At 35.4% G+C, this 19,858-nt stretch overlaps 1 protein-coding gene across 1 annotated transcript; it reads left to right on the forward strand.

Moving 5' to 3' along the window:
- Positions 1–383: 383 nt before the first annotated feature.
- On the forward strand, positions 384–3,454 carry LOC114505216 (protein CXorf21-like). The gene is made up of 2 exons (XM_028523115.2): positions 384–589; positions 1,882–3,454. The coding sequence occupies exon 2, from the start codon at positions 1,924–1,926 to the stop codon at positions 2,821–2,823; it is 900 nt and encodes a 299-aa protein (XP_028378916.1). The 5' UTR covers positions 384–589; positions 1,882–1,923; the 3' UTR covers positions 2,824–3,454.
- The last annotated feature ends 16,404 nt before the right edge of the window (positions 3,455–19,858 follow it).

A 19,858-nucleotide genomic window follows, 5' to 3' on the forward strand; every position in this document is an offset into this window, starting at 1 on the left:
TAAACGGAGATAACAGTTTCTGTTTCAAATGAAATAGTATGTGTAGAACATTTAGAATGACTGTTTTAGAATAACTACTTAATAGATGCTTATTATCATTCCATTATTAAAAATTCTTAGTTTAGAATTTAATGTAATAGATGTATTTATTATAATTCATCTAACCATTACCTTGTGGGTGGCTGTTCAACTTATTTTCAATTATTCATTGTTATAAAACATGCTGGTTTCCACACTGCATTTTTTACTTAAAAACTTTAAAATAACCTTGCCTCTTGTCTTCGCTTGGATGAAGAAAACTACTGCTGTGAATATTTCCCACTGTTACTGTCATTTGCATATTGAATAAATACTTTCAAGATCCTCTTTTGTTATGTGAACATCATGACCGCATCATTTTCCGGTTAGTTCGCTTCAGTCCTAGAGCATGAGTGGAAAGCAGAACCATTTTGTTTTGTGTGGTTGAAGTAATCTTTCTGAGGTATAACCAAAAGCTGAGAAGCAAAGAAGCCAAAAGGTACTTGTGCTGTGTTTGGAGTGTTGGAAGCTCAGAAGACTGAATCTTTAGGTGTCTTGATATTCAGAAAAGGTAAATCTAAATTCTGACTTGTTTTGTGTTGCATTGTTTGACTTTCTTCCAAAAACCCTTTAAATGTGAATAAGTAGGTTTTTTGGAAATGTTTACAGTAAACACTATAGACCTATAAAAGGAAAATGGTGTATTGAATCAAGTCTGCCTTTTCCGTTTGCACCCTTATCAAAGTTTACAGGGAAAATTGAGAGTCTTAAAATTTCATGCAAACCATGCAAAAGACTGAGTAAGTGCTTTGGGAAATAAGATGCAAGTCCGAAAGAAAAAAAATGGAAGGGAAAAAGGAAGGAAAGGAGAGTAGGAGGGAGGGATGGAGGAGAGGGGTGGGAGGGAGGGAAAGAGAGGGAGAGAGGGAGACAGAAAAAGGAGGGTAAGAAGAAAGGAAGGTAGGAAGGGGAAAGACAAAAGAAAAAAAGCATGGTAGTGAATTTGAGAAAACTATTTGCATTTATTTATTTATTTATTTCATTTTAACTGTTTTTAGATGTATAATTCAGCAGCATTAAGTACATTCATGTTACTGTGTAACCATGGCCAGTATGGTTTCAGAAATTTTTCATCTTATAATACTGAAACTCTGTGTCCATTAAACATTAATAATATTCTATTCCCCAACCCCAGGCAATCTTTTTCTATGTTTTATCCCTATTAATGTCTATTTTAGTTTAGATTATTACAAAAGTAAGTGGCTACATTTACTTATAGTTTACATCTGAAAGTGTTCATGAGTCCAAAGTATGAATACATATGCATTCCTTGTATACATTCTAAGGCATAGTAATTTTTTCAATGTGTGACTCAAATGACATTAATTAATACACAGTTAAATTAAGACCAAGTCCTTGAAACCAGGTTGGATTTTAAGTAGACTATTTGAAGATAGGGAAAGGGCTAGGTATTTTAACTAATAAATTTAAAATAAATAATTTATTATAGCTGAATATATATATATATATGTGTGTGTGTGTATATATATATATATATAACTATACTCTTGTATAAGTTTATACTTTTTAAAACATTTGCATGTGCATCTATAATATCCTGACAGTCATCCTGTGAAGAAAGCAGAGTATTATTATCACCATTTAACTAATAGGAAAATTGAGATCTGGTAATGGTAATTTACCTGATATTAAAAAAGGTAATGGCAGAATTGGAACCCAAGTCTCCTTACTCCTGGTCCTGTTTTCTAGCCTTTGAGCAATCACTTGTGTTTCATGTAGAAGATAAATCTTAACTTGACATGTTAATATATGTTGCCTTAATGAGTTCTTTGATAATTTCAGGAATATACTGCAGTCTTCTGTTTAGAAATCTTGCCTAATAAAATGCTTGGAGAAGCCTTCCTAATTGAACTCCTATACAAAGAACAGAAATATACCAAATTACGTAAACCACTCACATATAAGAAGACCTCAAATGCTGAAAAGGAAACTTGGAAAAAACAGCTTTTAGGTATAGAAGACAATTCGCTTTCCCCTGATAAAATAGAAAATCAACATAAGGTTGAGAAAGAAAGGTTAGCAGAGCAAATTAATGATATGAATAAAAGAAAATCTGTGGATGAGATAACTGGAGCGAAATGTAAAAGTGCATCCTTTCCAGGAAATGTGTCTGTTGCATTGCCCATTCCCAAGAGAGAAAAATATGATGAAAGGCAGCAACTGGATTTATACCGATCTTGGTCATGCACAAGTATTTGCCAGAATTATCCTGACCTACAGATTGGAGGGGACCACGTGGGGAACATGTACGATTCAGGTTGCTTTGTGGAACACATACGTGATGATGCTGTTAACGGTCCCCTTTTACTTTCAGTAGATATCCCATTGGGCCATTCTCCTACCACTGAGCCTGTAGAGAAACCACCTGCCCTGAAACTTTTGAGTGGGGATGAAATTCGAGAAAAAAGCATGTTGTTTTATAAGCAGCCCCTCTCTAATTCTATGCTTAACAGTTATATGGAGAAAAAAGTGGATGAAGTCTACAAACAGTTTTTGGAAGAAAATCTCACAAAGTGCCTTTCCATAACCAATCTTATGACTTCCAACTTGCTAATGAATAATGTGAATCAGATTAGCCTTCAAATCTCTCAAGAGCAGAACATAGAGGCATCGAAAGGCCTGGAAGCTCACCTACATTGTTCAAGAAACAGCTCTGAATTCAGCACTCCTAACCTACAAATATCGAACCAGAGAAGTAGGGAATTTGTGTCACATCTACGTTAGGAACCAATGATAAGTTTATTGGACTGATTTAAAGGACTGGGGTAACAATAGTTTTCTCTGGTTCCTGTCACATCAGGGCTCTTTTGGGGTGTGGTTATTAAATTTTTTGAGAAATTATTTCATGGTACATCTGCATTCTTTTAGGAGACAATTTTAATAATTAAGTTGTATGACTATGTTTTCTAATGACTTTGACATGTTTAATAGTTGCCACATTCATGTTTGTAAATTTCCTATGTACTTATTTATTTAGTTGCCACTGGCATCCCAAATCGATTACCTCACTCTACTCATCAGCTTTATTTACTACAAAAGTGGTACAAAACTGGGTCAAAGAGAAGATTATTGCTTTCAGCTACTGAAAGGAGCACTAGAAACGATATCATAAAGAGGCATTTATTTCACCACAAAGTGTTTAAAGACTTATAAGTATGCTTAAATGTTCTTTCTTTTATTTTCAACACTCATACTGTTTATTTACACTGACAGAATAGCTTAAGGAAAATTCTTTTTTCTTCAGAGTTTAGACTTATATTGATACACAGCTACACTCATTCATTTACAGACTTGTCTATGGCTGTTTTTATTTTGGGTTGTTTTTTGTTTTGGGTTTTTTTTTTGCAGTTGCAGAAATATTATTTTTTTATTATTATATATTTTTAGAATTTTTTATTGTTCAAGTACAGTTGTCTCTAATTTCCTCCCAACACTCCCTGCCACCCCAGCCATCCCCACCTCCCACCCTTGACCCTACCCCCCCTTTTGCTTTGTCCTTGTGTCCTTTATACATGTTCCTGGACTAAGGAAAATTCTTGAATCTAAAGTTATATTTAAATATGTGAAAAAATATGTAAGAACGGGTTAAGGAAAATATAGAATTTGACATTGAAATTTGCTATTGAAATCTGATGCTTTTAAACTTTCCTGGGGCAAGCAGCAACTTTTTTATTTCATTGTGTTATATACATGGTGGTTTTAAGGGATGACAGGAAGGAAATCATGCAGGTAAAGAGGACAAAGTACATAGAGAACCATCAGGTAGAAGTGAATAAAGAGGCTCTTTTGGCAACTTTTGACACTTCTTAGATTAACCTCAGTCAAGATCCTGATTAAGAATAACAGCAAGATGTTATGGTGATTTTGGAATCTAAATTAAATAAAGTAAGTTTTAAAAAACATACCTAAAACAATGGTATGGTTTATTGCAGACCTGGAAACAAAACTGCACATTTAACAGCTTACACTTCTCTTAGATATAGTGAAATGATCAGCATGTGCTTTTGCTTGCAAAATAAAATTGTACATATCTGTTATGGAATTATTGTGACTGCATTATATATTAATAAGACTTGTGCATTAGTGATTACATATTCCCCTCCAATTTTCTTTTTGGCCTTTGATTAAATTTTATAGGCTGAATTACCCCAGTGCCCTCACAACTTGTTCCTTGTGATCACAAAATCAGTTTGTTTTCTTTTTTTTTTTTTAATTTATTTTTAGGGAGGGAAGGGAGAGGGAGGGAGAGAGAGAAAAACATCAATGTGCAGTTGCTGGGGGTTCTGGCCTGCAACCCAGGAATGTACCCTGGCTGGGAATCGAACCTGGGACACTTTGGTTCCCAGCCCGCGCTCAATCCACTGAGCTATGCCAGCCAGGGCTAAATCAGTTTGTTTTCATCCTGTTTACATTTCTGTGATCTAATAATAGGTATCCCTGATTGATCTTGTTTATATTTTGATCACTCCTTTCTCCAGCATCCCCTCCCATAACCCTGTCATTCACACATTTGATTCTGAAGAGACAATGGCCATGAGTTTTGGAAAAACTGACTTAGTGTCTTGTAGATACTTAAAAACTCTTTTGTGTACATTGTCTTATACATTGCTGAATTTGTACATTTTAATGAGTTCCAAAAAAGATAAAATATTGATGTTATTCATTGTCTTTTCTAAACTGAATTAAATTTTGTTGGGTAACAGCATTGGTGTGAAGTTCTTTCATATACAGTGGTATGTATTAATATATTATAAAGCAGACATATTTATAAATATTAAAACTATATAGTATTATATAAAAGTCCACAGTATTTAAATAGTATCAAATTTAGAAATGCATTTAATTATACTCTTAGATTTCAATTTTTCCCTCTTATGTCATCAAAATGCTTATTATCAAAGATACTCATTAAAATTTCCTAAGAAGTCATTGCAATATTTAAATAAAGATGATATATTTAGTATTAATTTTTTAAAGATTTATTTATTTATTTTCAGATAGAGGGGAAGGGAGGGAGAAAGAGAAAGAAACATCAATGTGTGGTTGCCTCACACACCCCTACTGGGGACCTGACTCGCAACCCAGGCATGTGCTCTCACTGGGACTCAAACTGGCAATGCTTGGGTTTGCAGGCTGGCACTCAGTCCACTGAGCCATACCAGCCAGAGTTGGTATTATTTTTATTTGACCTCAAATGTGCTGCCTTTAATATTTGAATGAAATATACATATGAGATTGTGGCTTTGCATATTTCGGCCTTAAGTAATTACTTTTGATTCTGTCTTTCATTGTAGGTTTCACTTATTATGATGATCCTATTCCCTTTTGAAATGTATGGAATGATGTATTTTTTTCTGTCTCACTTTTTCAGGATTTTACAGTATTAGTTTTGTGGTTGTATTAAAAAGGAGAGTGTTAATGATTCAGTACTTACAAAGGATCATCCTATTTTTTTATCTTTATTTTTATTGTTGACGCTATTACAGATGTCCCCATTTCCTACCTTCCTCCTCCCCAACCCTGGCCATCAGCACACTGTTGTCTGTATCTCTAGGTCATGATATATGTTCTTTGGTTAATCCCTTCGCTTTCTTTCTAAGTGGGGAAGAAGTTGAAGTCATTAAGAATGATGCCCAATATAGTCTTGCTTCCTACTTGTATAGGTCACTTTATAATATCTCATTTTTGGGTTTTAGGTCGCTATTGAAAGGCCCAGAGTAGGTTTGACCCAGTCTCAGGTAATTTTCTGTCAGGAGGTCCTTCAATCATTGAAATCAATTCAAGAGATAGAGTCTGTATTGCACTTTCAGGTTTTATTTATCTTATGGATTAGTTTCCAAAAGTAGCCAGGCTTCCTGAGGTTCTTAAGAACCAATGTAATAACTAAGCTGCTCTACTCAAGGTTTTAAGCAAACTTTCTGGCTTTTACCTCAAACATTTGAGTCATATTAAAATTGATCTTTGGAAATGGAAAAACAAAATAAATAGCTCTCTGGGGATAATTTTCCACATGCTATTCACTTCCTGTAAGGCGGCTTTGAGGGTAGGACTGATGTGTGTGTGTATATATCTTCAAATGAAATGAATTAAACCTCAGGTAACCTGAATAAAATAGCATTACTACATAATATGTATTTGGATGAAAGGTGAAAGGGTGGCTTGGTGAGAATTAGCATGTGCAATAAACTGAAATAATTGTGCAGTTAAGTGGATGATTGCTTTCTGTCAATACAAGGAGAAAATAAATCAACAAATCAGTAACAAGAGATATGCATTAAATCAAATGAAAACTAACTCAATGTTTTTATGACTAGTCATTTCCATGAAAAACTAGCCAGACAAATTATATATGTATGAAAACCCATGATAGATGAAATAATATTTGAAAGCAAACAAAGAAATGATGGCAAAAATATTCTCATAATGTTAAACATAACTAACTCTGGGAAAAATGCTTATTGGAAATTTGGGACTGTTGATCTCCAACCATGTTGGTGGTTCTTTCCCTCAAGGTTTAGTAGAAATGTATAAAAATGTTCTTATTTCCTGTTGGTTTCATATTTCTTATAGTGGAAATGTATAGCATCATTTGTCACCATTTTATGAATTAGCCTTTAAATAATTACATTAAAAAACATCTATAAAATGATGAAAATCAAATTACAGTGTATTGACATCCATTACAAATACAGAATTATTGTTATAGGCAGCTAATTTGAATTGTTCTGCTATTTCTCTTTAAAGATGAGAAATTTATAGACTACGGAATTGCAATGTAGTTCTGGTTTTTACTTCCCCAAATGAATACAGGCACTTTATCATAAGACCTAAATTGTCATAAGACCTTGAGTGACTGAGGTTCATAGGTAACCTATTTCCTGAAATTTATTTCTCTCTACAATTGTAAACTGGACTCACATTTACCAAAAAGAATTTGAGTAAAATTGAAAAAAGTTTATGGTACAGCTCAGGATTCTTACAACTTGTGTGGTTCTGCCCTTCTCCTTTAAGGATTCAGCTCCACTTTAGGGACATCATTTAACTGTAGAGCATACCTGTATTCTTTTCTTTAGGCGAGGTTTAGGAATTGATATCTAAGGGTTCAAATAATATGCGATCAGCTTGAGCCTGGAGTAGACCTCCAAAGTTAATTCAAGATCAGAATGAATACTCAGTGCTTTCTATCCTCTACATAGACATATCCTCAGGACACTTCAGGTACTAGAAGAAATTATTTGGATATTCACTCATTAAACAACTATTTATTGAGCCCTGTGATAGGTAAACACGATTTATACAATTACTGTTTTTCACTGAGATTACAGTCCAGCTGATTTAGAATTAAAGAACAAAAGTAAGTCACCACAAGTCTAATTTTAGGGTCATGAGACTTATAATAAGCAGGTAGCTGTTGATAAACTATGTTGATAGTTCTGCTTGCTTGGCTTGTTCATAATCTAGTTTGAATCTTGTATACAGGCCTGCTATTTGATTGCCATACCAGCATGCCTCTACTGATCATTACACATGCTGAAATATTTCCCTGCCAATTGGCATGAAGGTGCTACCCCCAATCCTCCAAGTCCTCCTACCATGGGTACCCTGGCCACTCTGACTCTTCCCTTTGGACCTCTGTATCTTGTTACGGTCCAGCAACTAAACAGACAAAAGGGCTTTAGTACCCAGCTCCAATACTACTTGTGGCACTTCTTGTTCATGAGTTGGTAAATATTTTAACCGTCACTTCTACTTGTATTTCCTTCAGTATTGACATTCCTATTCCAAAAACCTGCTCAATAACACTATTATTCCTAGACTTGGACTCTGCTTCTCTTGTACCTCTTAAGTAAATGAAGATGTATTCATGGACAACAAATCTTTGAGCCATTCTTAGTTAGTTGCTTTCTTTGATTCTCTCTCACCTTTCTTTGAATCTTTATTTCTGTGTTCTCTAAGACCATTTGCTTCTTGGTAGATTACCCAGGATGCAGGCTGACTTGTGGAATTATTGCCTGCTACCTGTTGACCAAATTGAGTGACCTGAGACACTAACGAGAGGACCATATATTGGGTGTTATACAATAATTACCCTGTGTACTCTACATTTTTCTGCTTTATATGTTCTCTCCAACCTAAAAGCTACTGATATTGCACTGTGCTTCATAACAAAACAGTTGTTTCTGTCTCAGACACTGTGGAGTTTTACTTTAAAGCTTAAGTATAAAATAGGTGCATGCCCTGATACAACTGGCTGTCTATGTGAAGTTCCCTAAATTTCTACTATAGAGATTCATTCATGTGACTAAAGATTACCTATTAAATGCCCATCTACTTCACAGGTAAAATGCTATTATTAGTCATTGTCATTGAGTAACATGAATAGCTATCATTTTGAGTATCTATTACATGATAAACACTCTACTAAGAACTTTACTCATATTATGTTATTTTATTTCAACAACATTATATAAGTAATATTGTTATCCCAAGTTTATACAACAAAAAATTCAAGTTCACAGATGTTTACAAGATTTCGCTCAAATCATCCAGCTACTCAGAGTAACAGTCAGTATTCAAAGGACGTCATTGTGACACCAGAACCTGTGCTGTTATTCTAGGGATTGCCAGATCTAGCAAATAAAAACACGAAATGCCCAGTGAAATTTGAATTTGAGGACAATAACATTAGTTTTAGTATGTATATGTCCCCATACAGTGTTTGGAACATACTTATATTAAAGTAATACTCATTTCTCTGAAATTCAAATTTACCTAGGCATTCTGAATTTAATCTGGCAAGCCTAATTTTAAAAATCACCCTTTGCTTTTTCTAGGGGGACTTAAAAAGCAGGGGTGAATGATGAAGGTGGAGAGAGAGCAGTGAACATGAAAGGAGTGGGTGGAGAACTGAAGGCCCCAACTGAGGTAGAAAAGACCAAGAATCCTGGGTGCTGTAAATCAAAGACACCATTTAAAGTGTCAATACCTTGAAGGAGATCTAAGAAGAAAGATCAGTCTCCTGGGTATCTTAAAGGCGAGCAGAGTTTTCACTTGTGTAGGTGTGTTGAGACATCCACATTTCAGTTTTGTTACAAGAGAAAATCATTCAGTGAGGCAAATGGGAAGAGAGCTAGACAGAGCGAGGGATCTGCAAAGAAAATATTTGTCTTTCAGGAAAGTGCTAACTCAGCCACTCACTCATTGCCTGACAACGCTCTTTGCTTTGCTTTTCTGAGTCCTTATCTAGAAAACGAGGAAAGCACCATTTGCCCCAACTAAATCACAGGACTGTTTGGAGAATTAAAGAAAGGTGAAAAGACTTGGTAGGTGGTAAAATGTTCCACTAATATAGGGCCTCTATATAAGAATCAGTAAACTTCTAACAAATCAATCAATCATCACATTCAACATTAGGATGGAGGAAATTTTTTTTGCCAACCTATTTCATGCTTATAATAAATCCCTTCTGATAAGTTAATAGGACCATCTAAAAGTAAAATAAGACAGGAGAGTCCACACATGCTGTTAGTGTTTACTGTAGGGAGGGGATATTTTGTGTTCTATAGGGATATATATCTGGATATTTTGTTTATTTTTATTGAACTTATTGGAGTGACACTGCTTAGTAAAATTATATAGGTTTCAGTTGTACAATTCTATAATGCCATATCTGTATATTATGTATGCAACACCCAAAGTCAAGCCTCCTTCCATCACCATATATTTGACCCCCACTATCCCCTTCTACCTTTCCCAACCTCTTTCATTCTAGTAATCACCATACTGTTGTCTATAGTTACAAGTTGTTTTTTTCTTTCTCTTCACCTTTTTCACCCAGCCCCCTCCAAACCCCCTGCCCTCTGACAGCTGTCAATGTGTTATCTATCTATGAGTCTCTTTCTGTTTCATTAGATTAGAATTTTAAGAAATATATTTATCTAATGTTTCTGAAGTTCCAGTAGCTATTTGTACATTATAATTTAAATTTTTATTTGATGAAGGAAATTTAAGGTAAATGCTTCTTAAAGATGAATCATATTGTAAACACTGAGTGGGAAAAACCAGAAACTCTTAAAGATAATGTACAGAATCTCCTATTAAACTAAAGTGTAAGAGGCTGGTGGGAACTTTTGTGGAAGAGTCATTGAAGGGATGGTAGGTTTCAGCATCAATGCTGTAGCTACAATGGTTTGTTTTTCTCTTTTTATTTTAAAGATATTATTTACTTTATTTTGAGAGAGAGGAGAAGGGAAGGAAAAAGGGCAAGAAACATGAATGTGGGTTGCCTCCTGTACGCCTCCCACTGGGGACCTGGCCTACAACCCAGGCCTGTACCCTGACTGGGAATCGAACCTGTGACTATTTCCTTTGCAGGCCCGCGCTCAATCCACTGAGCCACACCAGCCACAGCCAATGGTTTGTTTATCTAAGTGAATGTAATATTGACAGAGATTAGGATACCACCCAAAAGAGAGAAGTGACTGTATGCTGTCAAGAAAGCGTGATTGACAGACACGAAATAGTATATCATAGGGAATACAGTTGATAATATTGTAATAACTATGTATGGTGCCAGGTAGGTACTGAAAATATCAGGCAAACACTTTGTAAAGTAAATGATTGTCTAAGCACTATGGTGTACACCTGAAACTATTACAAAATAATATTGAATGTAGACTGTAAATAAAATTTAATACAAATAAAGTTTATATAGAAAAGCCAAGTGTGATGGCAGGCCCAGGACTGTGCAGTTGGTTGGTAAAGTTTGTTTTCCTAGCCTCCTCATTATTTAAATAATGATGATGATGATGATGATGATAATGTTGTGAAACATAGGGGTCTTATTGTCACAATAGGTAATTCACCTACCTTATACTGCCATGAAGAAAAAATGTGATAGTATAAATCCAATGTCTACTATGATGATTTGTGCCTATAAAATGCTCAATAACTTGTCAGTGTCATTGTTATATTTATTATATTTATCATTATTCCTACTTCGTACATGAGGAAACAGATTTGTTGTGTACCATGATTTCATACACTCATTTTTTCCCTTTTAATTGAAAGCTTGATCTCAAATAAAAGTCATTTTTAACTGAGTGTGAATATGTCAGTGTTTCTTCTCCCATGGGGGCTGACGTATAAGCCTAAATTCTGAGTGTGGGACAACAGGTGGCATTCTTTAGGAAAGGCTTCAAACTTCATCCAGCTACCTACGGGATGAGGATTTGAGCTTCCTATCCTAGTTCCTCAAAATCCCACTACCTACACAGTCCCAGCCTGCTTGGGTCTAAGGTCAGTCTCTTGCAGGCAACAGGGCCATTTTACAGGGTAGGAGTTAGTCACCTTTCTTTAAGGCAATGTCTTATGAGAGACTCAGGAAGATGGGAGTGACGGGCTTGCAGAAGCATATAATAACAATAGCAAAAAATATCAGAAGAAAATTGAGAGGATTTATTATGAGTTCTAGATGGTCTTTGGTTTCTAAGCATAGGCATTATAAAATTCTAGGACATTATAGATGTAAGGTTGCAAAGAGGTAATATCAATTTTCACCCTTAAACAGCCACAGAACTAAACAAACCTCTTTCTCTCTCTCCTACACACACAGATTTATGCAGTAGCTCCATATACAAAACATATACTGGAAGAGTCGCTGTGATTAAAAGAAGGAGAAAAGATTTTGACCCTCTTCCTACATTAATACAGACCTTTAGGGTATCCCTCATAATAGTCTGAAAATTATTGAACTAATCCAGCACTTATATTTTATTGGTTAAAAATATTATGCTGAAGAAGAGGGAAAGAAATTGCCCAAGCAATTAGTGAATGACCAAACTGCCACTGATACCCTCAGATACACTAAGATTTAGGATTGATATACTATGCATTTTGCAAACTTATTCTATTATCTGTGATCATTTCTCTTTGGTTTAGTTGCTTACTGAACAGTGGTGAGGAAATAAAGTGGTCAATAGTTTGTAAACTATGAGATCTATACAAATGTTAATTAGTCATGCAATTTTTGCAATTTTTCCTACTTTACAGTGATTCCTCTCTGCTCCAAATTTCTAACCTTCTTATGGTTCCTGTGATGCATTCGAGAGACCCATTTGGAAATTTCATTGCCAAGCTTTTTTGAGTATTTTGTAAGTCTTTTTTGCCCCAATTACTACTGCTGCCTCAGAAAGGTGCAATGTTCCCAGTACAATTACCACTAATATTTATTTTTTTCATAAATGCTGGAGATAGGCCCTATCCCACCAAGTTTTGTATTAGATCAAATAAAGAAAAGCCCTGTGAGATGGTATTCCATAGAAGATGCTATTCGGGTCGAATAATGGCAATTCTCTTGGAATAAACAATTTTGCTGTTCAAACCCTTTTTAACTCCTCTAGTAGTGGCAAGGTTTCTTTTTTTTTTCCTACAGATATTATAATTACAATGTTATTACATTTCATGGTGACTATGCAGCTGGGAAAAGTGTTATGAAAATAGGGCAAGATAAAAATGCCACAAAGCTCATTGTTCTCACCAATATTCAGCTGAATTTCTTGACAGTAGTCAATTCTCTAATAATTTTCTTCGTGCAAACTGTTCTCCTGTGGTTTACCTTTTTGACTCTTTTCATTCTGCCATTCCTCCTCTTCCTCCTTTTTGCCTTTTTTTTTTCCTATTTTTGGATTATTTCCTTGGAGAATATTCACAGGAATGGACCAAAGTGTCAAAGGATATTGCATTTCCTTGAATAATTTCCCCTTCACATCTAACATATTAAAGACTTTCTTTACGTAAATACCTCACTTGTCTGACAGACTTATCACAGTATGAGTCTACTATAATGGAGTTGGAAAGTATCTAAATATTCTCAGCTTCAGCACTGCTAAGAGCTGAGTCCCAGTTACTTTATCAGGGACCAATTCACAGTTTAGTCCATCAACAATGTTTCTTTAGTCCATAACATTGGGGTTTGTTTTGAACCCATTTAGTTTGCCTTGATCATCCTAGTTTCCTTCTCAGACATGAAACATTAAGATCTCATCTTTTTGTGGTTCCCTAGCATATTGTTTAGCCTGTGCTAATGTTTTCCTTGACTGAAGGAATCCTATTCCTCATCTTATATGTTATTAATTAGTTGGAAAGACTTCTCATAGGGACATTGGGAATCCTTCTATAACCAGGATATATCCCTATCCCACTGTGCTATTGCCTGTAACTTGTCACATCTCATGGTTGGACCCTGTTCACTAGATTTGAATCCATTCTGATACAATATTCATTTTGTTCTTGATGTGACCAGCCTTCGGAACCAAATTATCTTCCACATTTTTTTCTATACATAATTTCCACTTTACTACCTTTTGGTGTCTGTACTGTGTATCTTGTCCAAGCTTCCACAAATCTTTACTCTGTTCCAGGTATATCATTAATGAATATTCAATGGTTCCTAATACTTATTATCATATTGAATTAAATAACAATTGTACATATTTATAGTGCTAATAGTAATGTATCATTATCACAAACTCATAAAAGATACTTGGTGTTATTGATTTGAAAAAATAAATTAGTTTAATGAGTACTAAATTACAAGGCATATTTTTAAAAAAAATTTAAAGATTTTATTTATTTTCAGAGAGAGGGGAATGGAGGGAGAAAGAGAGGGAGAGAAACATCAATGTGTGGTTGCCTCTAGCACTCCCCCTACTGGGGACCCGTCCCACAATACAGGCTGTGCCCTGACTGAGCATCAAACCAGCGACTCTTTGGTTTGCAGTCTGGTGTTCAACCCATTGAACCACACCAGCCAGAGCAACAAAGCATATTGTGAAATGCAAGGAAAACACCTGAGAAGAATGTCTTTTTGACATTTAGGGTATGACTTACTTTATGTAGCAACTCTTTTTCTTATAAAGACTTACTTTTTCTAAGTAACTCTTAGAAAAAGTCTAATTATTATAAATAATTGCTATATATTATATTAAACCTATAATTTTTACTCCAAGCATAATGATATTCAAAGATAGCTTAAAATGAAAGCAAACATCGAAAAAGTTTTAAAGAGCTATCACAAAGAATATAGAAAAAAAGAATGAGGATAGCAAATGCTATTACATTTTATTCTCAGCATTCTGACATCCAAATGATAAAGAGAAACATATTGGACCATTAAATTTTTATCATCCAGTAATCTATTTTCAAACATTTTGAAATACATATTTAAGAAATTTTCAGGTTATAATTTTTATTGCCGTTTGCTCAATTGAAAATCTACAAATATACTACCCAAAATATTTTATTCCTTCTCCTGATCTATATTAATCAGACATTTTCTGTTTTTCTGCTTCAAATTTTAGAGATTCACTTCTTTGATTTTATTTTATGTTCTCTTCCACCCTCCCTCCCTTCCCTCTTTCTCGAGATTTGACCCAATGTTAGAAAATCAGGATGCATGTTGTGTTTCAGGAAATACTGCCAATAATAATAATAAATTACCATTCTATTTTACCCACTAGTGCCATCTAGTGGAAATATGTGGGAATTGTGGGTTTATGCTAAAAAATGCTTAGAAGCTAATAAGAAAACTTTTTATATTCTTTCCAAACTATACATGATAAATACTTATTACTTCTTCAATGGAAATAAATCAAAATGAGGAATTTTTATAAAAATTAAGATATGATCTGTTATCACCAGTTTTGTTTCCATTAGGGTTTCAATCAACCATCATGTTAAAACTACATATCATGTGATTTTCAGTATTCTCTTCTTTACATAATGAAATTTTCTCATTGTCTATATGAATACAGAAGGGTTATACACTTTAAATAATGCAATAATAGCTGCAATTTATTGAGTATTTACAATGCATTTTCATTTAATGCTGTAAGGGAATACTATTATAATCTCCTTTGTATACATGAAACTGAGCATCTAAATCCTAAATGTATTTCTCAGGGTCTCCAAGATAGGAAGTTATGGATCAAGTACTACAATCTAAACCTTTCTGGCTCCAAAGAAAATACTCTTAACTAAAGTTATGGTTGTTGAACACAATCTGGTTACTGCTTTTCTCCTTTGATGTAATCCACCTTCATTTGTTATAACCAAGAATATTGAATAACATCCAATTTTAACTCTTCCTCTTTAAACTGAGGAATGGAAATGTGGGCTTTATTATTTTTTTAAAGTTTTATTTATTTATTTTAGAGAGGGGGTAAGGGAGGGAGAAAGAGAGAGAAAAATCAATATGTGGTTGCCTCTTGCACGCCCCCTACTGGCCACCTGGCTCACAACCCAGGCATGTGCCCTGGCTGGGAAGTGAACCAGTGACACTTTGGTTCTCAGGCCAGTGCTCAATCCACTGAACCACACCAGCCAGGACAGGCTTTCTCTAGATAGGTAGCAAGCATGCAAGAATTCTCATATTGTAAAATGTAAAGATAAAGAGAATTCATGTTCCATTGTAGTCCCTTGTTATATCTTAAATAAATTGTACCATAACAATACAAATTTTAAGACTTCCTTTACCTTGCCAACTAATACAAATTTTCAAAGTCCATATATTTACAAAGAAGCAGTACCTTAAAGAAAATGACCACAAAGTCCCCATGTACTTCTCCCAAGTAGCACAAGTAGCTTTGCACACAACACACTGATTTAATTTGGTTTTAGTAGTAGTGACAGTTAACTTATTTTGAAATATTGAATAATAATAAAATAGGATATGAGATTATTGTATTTAGCAAAAGAAAACATGCTTTTTAAAAAAGATTTTATATATTTATTTTTAGAGAGGGGGGAGGGAGGAAGAGAGGGAGAGAAATGTCAGTCTCTTGTGGTTTGCATGCTCCCAACCCCCAACCAGAACACCTGGCTCACGTCCCCCACCAGGGACCTGGCTGCAACTCAGGCATATGCCCTGACCAGTAATCGAACCAGTGACCTTTGGATTCCCTAGCCAGTGCTCAATTGACTGTGCCATACCAGGCAGGATGTTTTTTTTTTTTTTCATTAGGAAACTTTTTCATTCTATTATATCTATTCCTTTTGTCATTCCAAAACATTCCTTCATTTCTACAGAATAATACAGTGAGAACACAATGGAATTTTTAGCTAAAATATTTAGGGAAAATAGAACTTTGAAGTGAAATTTAGTCATGTGCTGAGAAGTGTATTTCAAGAATGGACCTAGGACAGATTGTATTCCCCAATTTCACCATAAACAAAATTTGAAACTGGAATTCTTCATAATTGTAGGCACTAGTAATCTACTTATTGGTACAAGGAATTTCTATCACTAGAGGTATTATTGGATGATGACTACACCCATAATAAAAGATGCCTAACCTCATGTTATAGTAATAACAATAATTATCATTTAAGCTATTATTTATGAATGCTTACTATTTCTTTGATATAATGCTTTACATGCATTTTCTTCACAATGATCTCATTGGGTGGGTGGTTATTGCTATTGTGCTTATTTTGCAGTGGGATAACAGAGGCTTCTGGAGGTTAGCAAACTTCTCCAAAATCATACACCTAGTAAATGATAGAATTGATATTCTAATCTAGATTTGTGTGCCTCCAAAGGTTGTCCTCTTAACCAGTACACCACATGAAATGCTTAATTTCTCAAGCTACGCAGCCTTAGATAGAAAATGCTGGGTATATTTACTCAGAGTCCCTCACCCTCTCATCCTCACTTTTTGTTTTTTGAGGTAAAACTCCTACCCAAGTACCCTCTAGTGCTGAGGCAAGAGGTGATTCTTAGTCTTGTTCAGTGACAATTAGAGATTTGCAGCTGCCCAAAATAGGGTTTCTATGAGTAAGAACAGAAATTAATTCAATATGAAAAAATAATTAAAATATTTACAAATCACTGACTCTATGCCAGAAATTATAGTAATTAATTTTTGTGATTGTAATAAAAGAGATAGAAACAAAATCCTTTGACATTTCTAAGAAGGAACCCATTACTTCTGCCCATTCAAATTAGGAGAAGTCCAGAGGAGGTGATATTTGGAATGGGTCTCAATTTTTGACACGGAGAAAAGAGAAGACAATTGTTAGAAGGACAAAGATGAATAAATGTATACAGGCATGAAAACAAATGGTAACTTTGAAGAATGATAGTAATCTGATGTGACTGGATCATAAGAGTCATTGTTACAGAAAGAGTTTCACAATATGAAGGTAGAGATAAAGCTTTGGGCCAGATGATGTTTTGAATGTTCTGCTAAGGCATTTTGACATTATCCTCTGGGTACTAGGGATCCATTAGAAAATTTTTTTAAAGCAGAGGAATAGATAAACCTGATTTGCACTTAAGAAATAAAAAGTCCTTGACTTCAAGGTAGAAGATGATTTGGAGAGGGTATGAGTGCATGCACAACCAACTATTGCAAACACTCCAATAAAAAGCTTGTGAGACCCTAAAATAAAATAGTAACAGTGGTAGAAAAATCAGAAACACTTTGGAGATCCATTCAATAAGATTTGAAACTGTGAAGGTGGTAAAGGGGATAGAAGAATTAAAGATGATTTTAAGCAATATTCCTAGTGACTGACAGGTACAGGTTGATTAGAATAAAGTGAACCAATGGTCTACTTTCATTATTCTGAACTGTCTACCAAATATCAATTATATTGCAAGATAAAAAGGAATTACTCAAATTAGTGAATTAATTACAGTTAACCTATATTCACAGCAGATGTCACTGTAATAATTGAGGAGGGCTTCTGAATCTCAACTTGGTCAAAGAAAATGTAGCTTTGGAAGATATGAAGATTTTCTCAAGAGATATATTTGACTGTATACAATAAGAACTACAATACATAATTATTCTCTCCCCTTTTTAGAGATTGTGTTTTCCAGAGAGGTTTTAGGTTCACAAAAATATTGAATGGAAAGCACAGATATTACCCATATACCCCACATCTTGCTTATGTACAGCCTCCTCCACTGTCGTCATCCCTTACCAAAGATATATGTGTTACAATTGATGAACCTACATTGATACCACACTATAAATGAAGTGCATAGCTCACATTAAGGTTCCTTCTTGATGATGTTCATTCTATATATTTTTACAAATATATAGTGATATATCCTCCATTATAGTATCATGTGGTAATTGAGAAGAGGACCTGGCCCTTAGTGGGTCTGCACTGGGCCGTCCTGTCATGTGTGGGTTCTTGACTTCGTGAAGAAAAGAGTTCACAACACTAGTCCATGTGACTTATGAGGGTATGTTCTTTACAGCTGGGGACAGTAAAACAAGGAAGGGCCTGGCATAGAAGAAACAGGAGAACCTAGGAAGGGCTGCCTTGGCTGTCTGGAAATGCTATAGGAAAGAAATGAGCATGGGTGGGGCTGCTTTAGCTCATTAAGAAATCAGAGAAAAGAGGGCCTTGGAAACAGGTTCAGGGGGTTTCTCCCAGATGAATGGCTGCTTCTCATTGCTTCCCTGGTTGCAAACCTCATGGGGTTCACTGGACCTGTCTTGGGGACCTGGCATGTCTGTGGGGGAAGAAGAGGGTGGTAGAGGAGGAGAAAGAGACAGGTGTGCTCCCAAGAGGGAGAGGGAGAGTATATGCTGGATCCTTCATCCTAAAAGTTTTTAAAGGTAGAGATCTTAGGGGAGATCCTAGGGGAGGAGCTCAATAGAGTATCATCACTTTCCAGGTATGTCCTCTCAGGGTCATGGTCTCTGATAATTGGCCAGCACCAGGGCTGGTGGGTGGGGCATTATTATTCAATGCAACTGGTCCTGAGGTCAGGCATTGTGTCTGTTTGTCTAGTTTTGCTGCTTTTCTGGGCCTGGAGCTGAAATACAACTGAGGCCTACATGTTATATACAGGGAGGTGAATTTCTATACCTGACTGTAAATTGCTCAGCCAGTTTGTTCAGCTATCAGTTCCAGTTTCCCTATTCCATTTGCCAAGAAATTTTCCTAGCTTCTTACTATACTGTCTCATCCCCCCCTCAGAGACTTCCACCCCTAAAATCTTCTAGGGGTGATGAGGGGGGAGGGTTTCTTTCTCTTCAGTAACAGCTTCCTGTTGACAAAGTTTGTGGTCCCTGCCTACGACCTTTGGAATGTAGGGTATAGAAGTTTCTTCCTGTCTAATCTAAGGGAGAAGAGGGAATGGGAACTGAGAATGGAACAGGGAGGCTCTCAGCTAATTCTTCCAAAATAGGAATAGGCTGGAATCCCCAAAGCATTGTCATCTTGATATGGAATTGTTGTATCAGACTAAACCATCTGGTCCTGACATCAAGTCAATCCAGTCAAACTGTTGAGTCTCATTTCAGGAGGTGGCAATGCAGATAGGATTCTAAAGGGAGGCATATGCTGTTAATGAGCAATCAGGTAAAAGAGGTCACAGTAAACACTCTATAAAAAGAGAAAGAACACAAAGGTTAATAAACATAGCAACTCATAAACCAGTTTCTGCGTGTTCAAGAATGTCAATTGAAGACTTCCAAATGCAAGGCTTTTGCTGGAATGAAAGTAAACAGGGAGTCTGATAGATTCTCCTTGTCTGCAGTTTAAATGATGTGATTGGGTGTTCAGGTAAATTCTGGATGGTTGACACTGCATCAGTAGTTCTTAATAATTCCAAGTCAAAGGATGAGAAAGAAAATGAAACATTAGTTTGAAAGAAAACTAGAAAAATCTAGAATCTAACTCAGTTTGTAGGTGAAAAATAAGACTTTAACTAGAGCCCAATACCCACAATTGTGTA

Source organism: Phyllostomus discolor, chromosome X (assembly GCF_004126475.2).
Source record: "Phyllostomus discolor isolate MPI-MPIP mPhyDis1 chromosome X, mPhyDis1.pri.v3, whole genome shotgun sequence".
Classification (NCBI taxonomy): Eukaryota; Metazoa; Chordata; class Mammalia; order Chiroptera; family Phyllostomidae; genus Phyllostomus; species Phyllostomus discolor.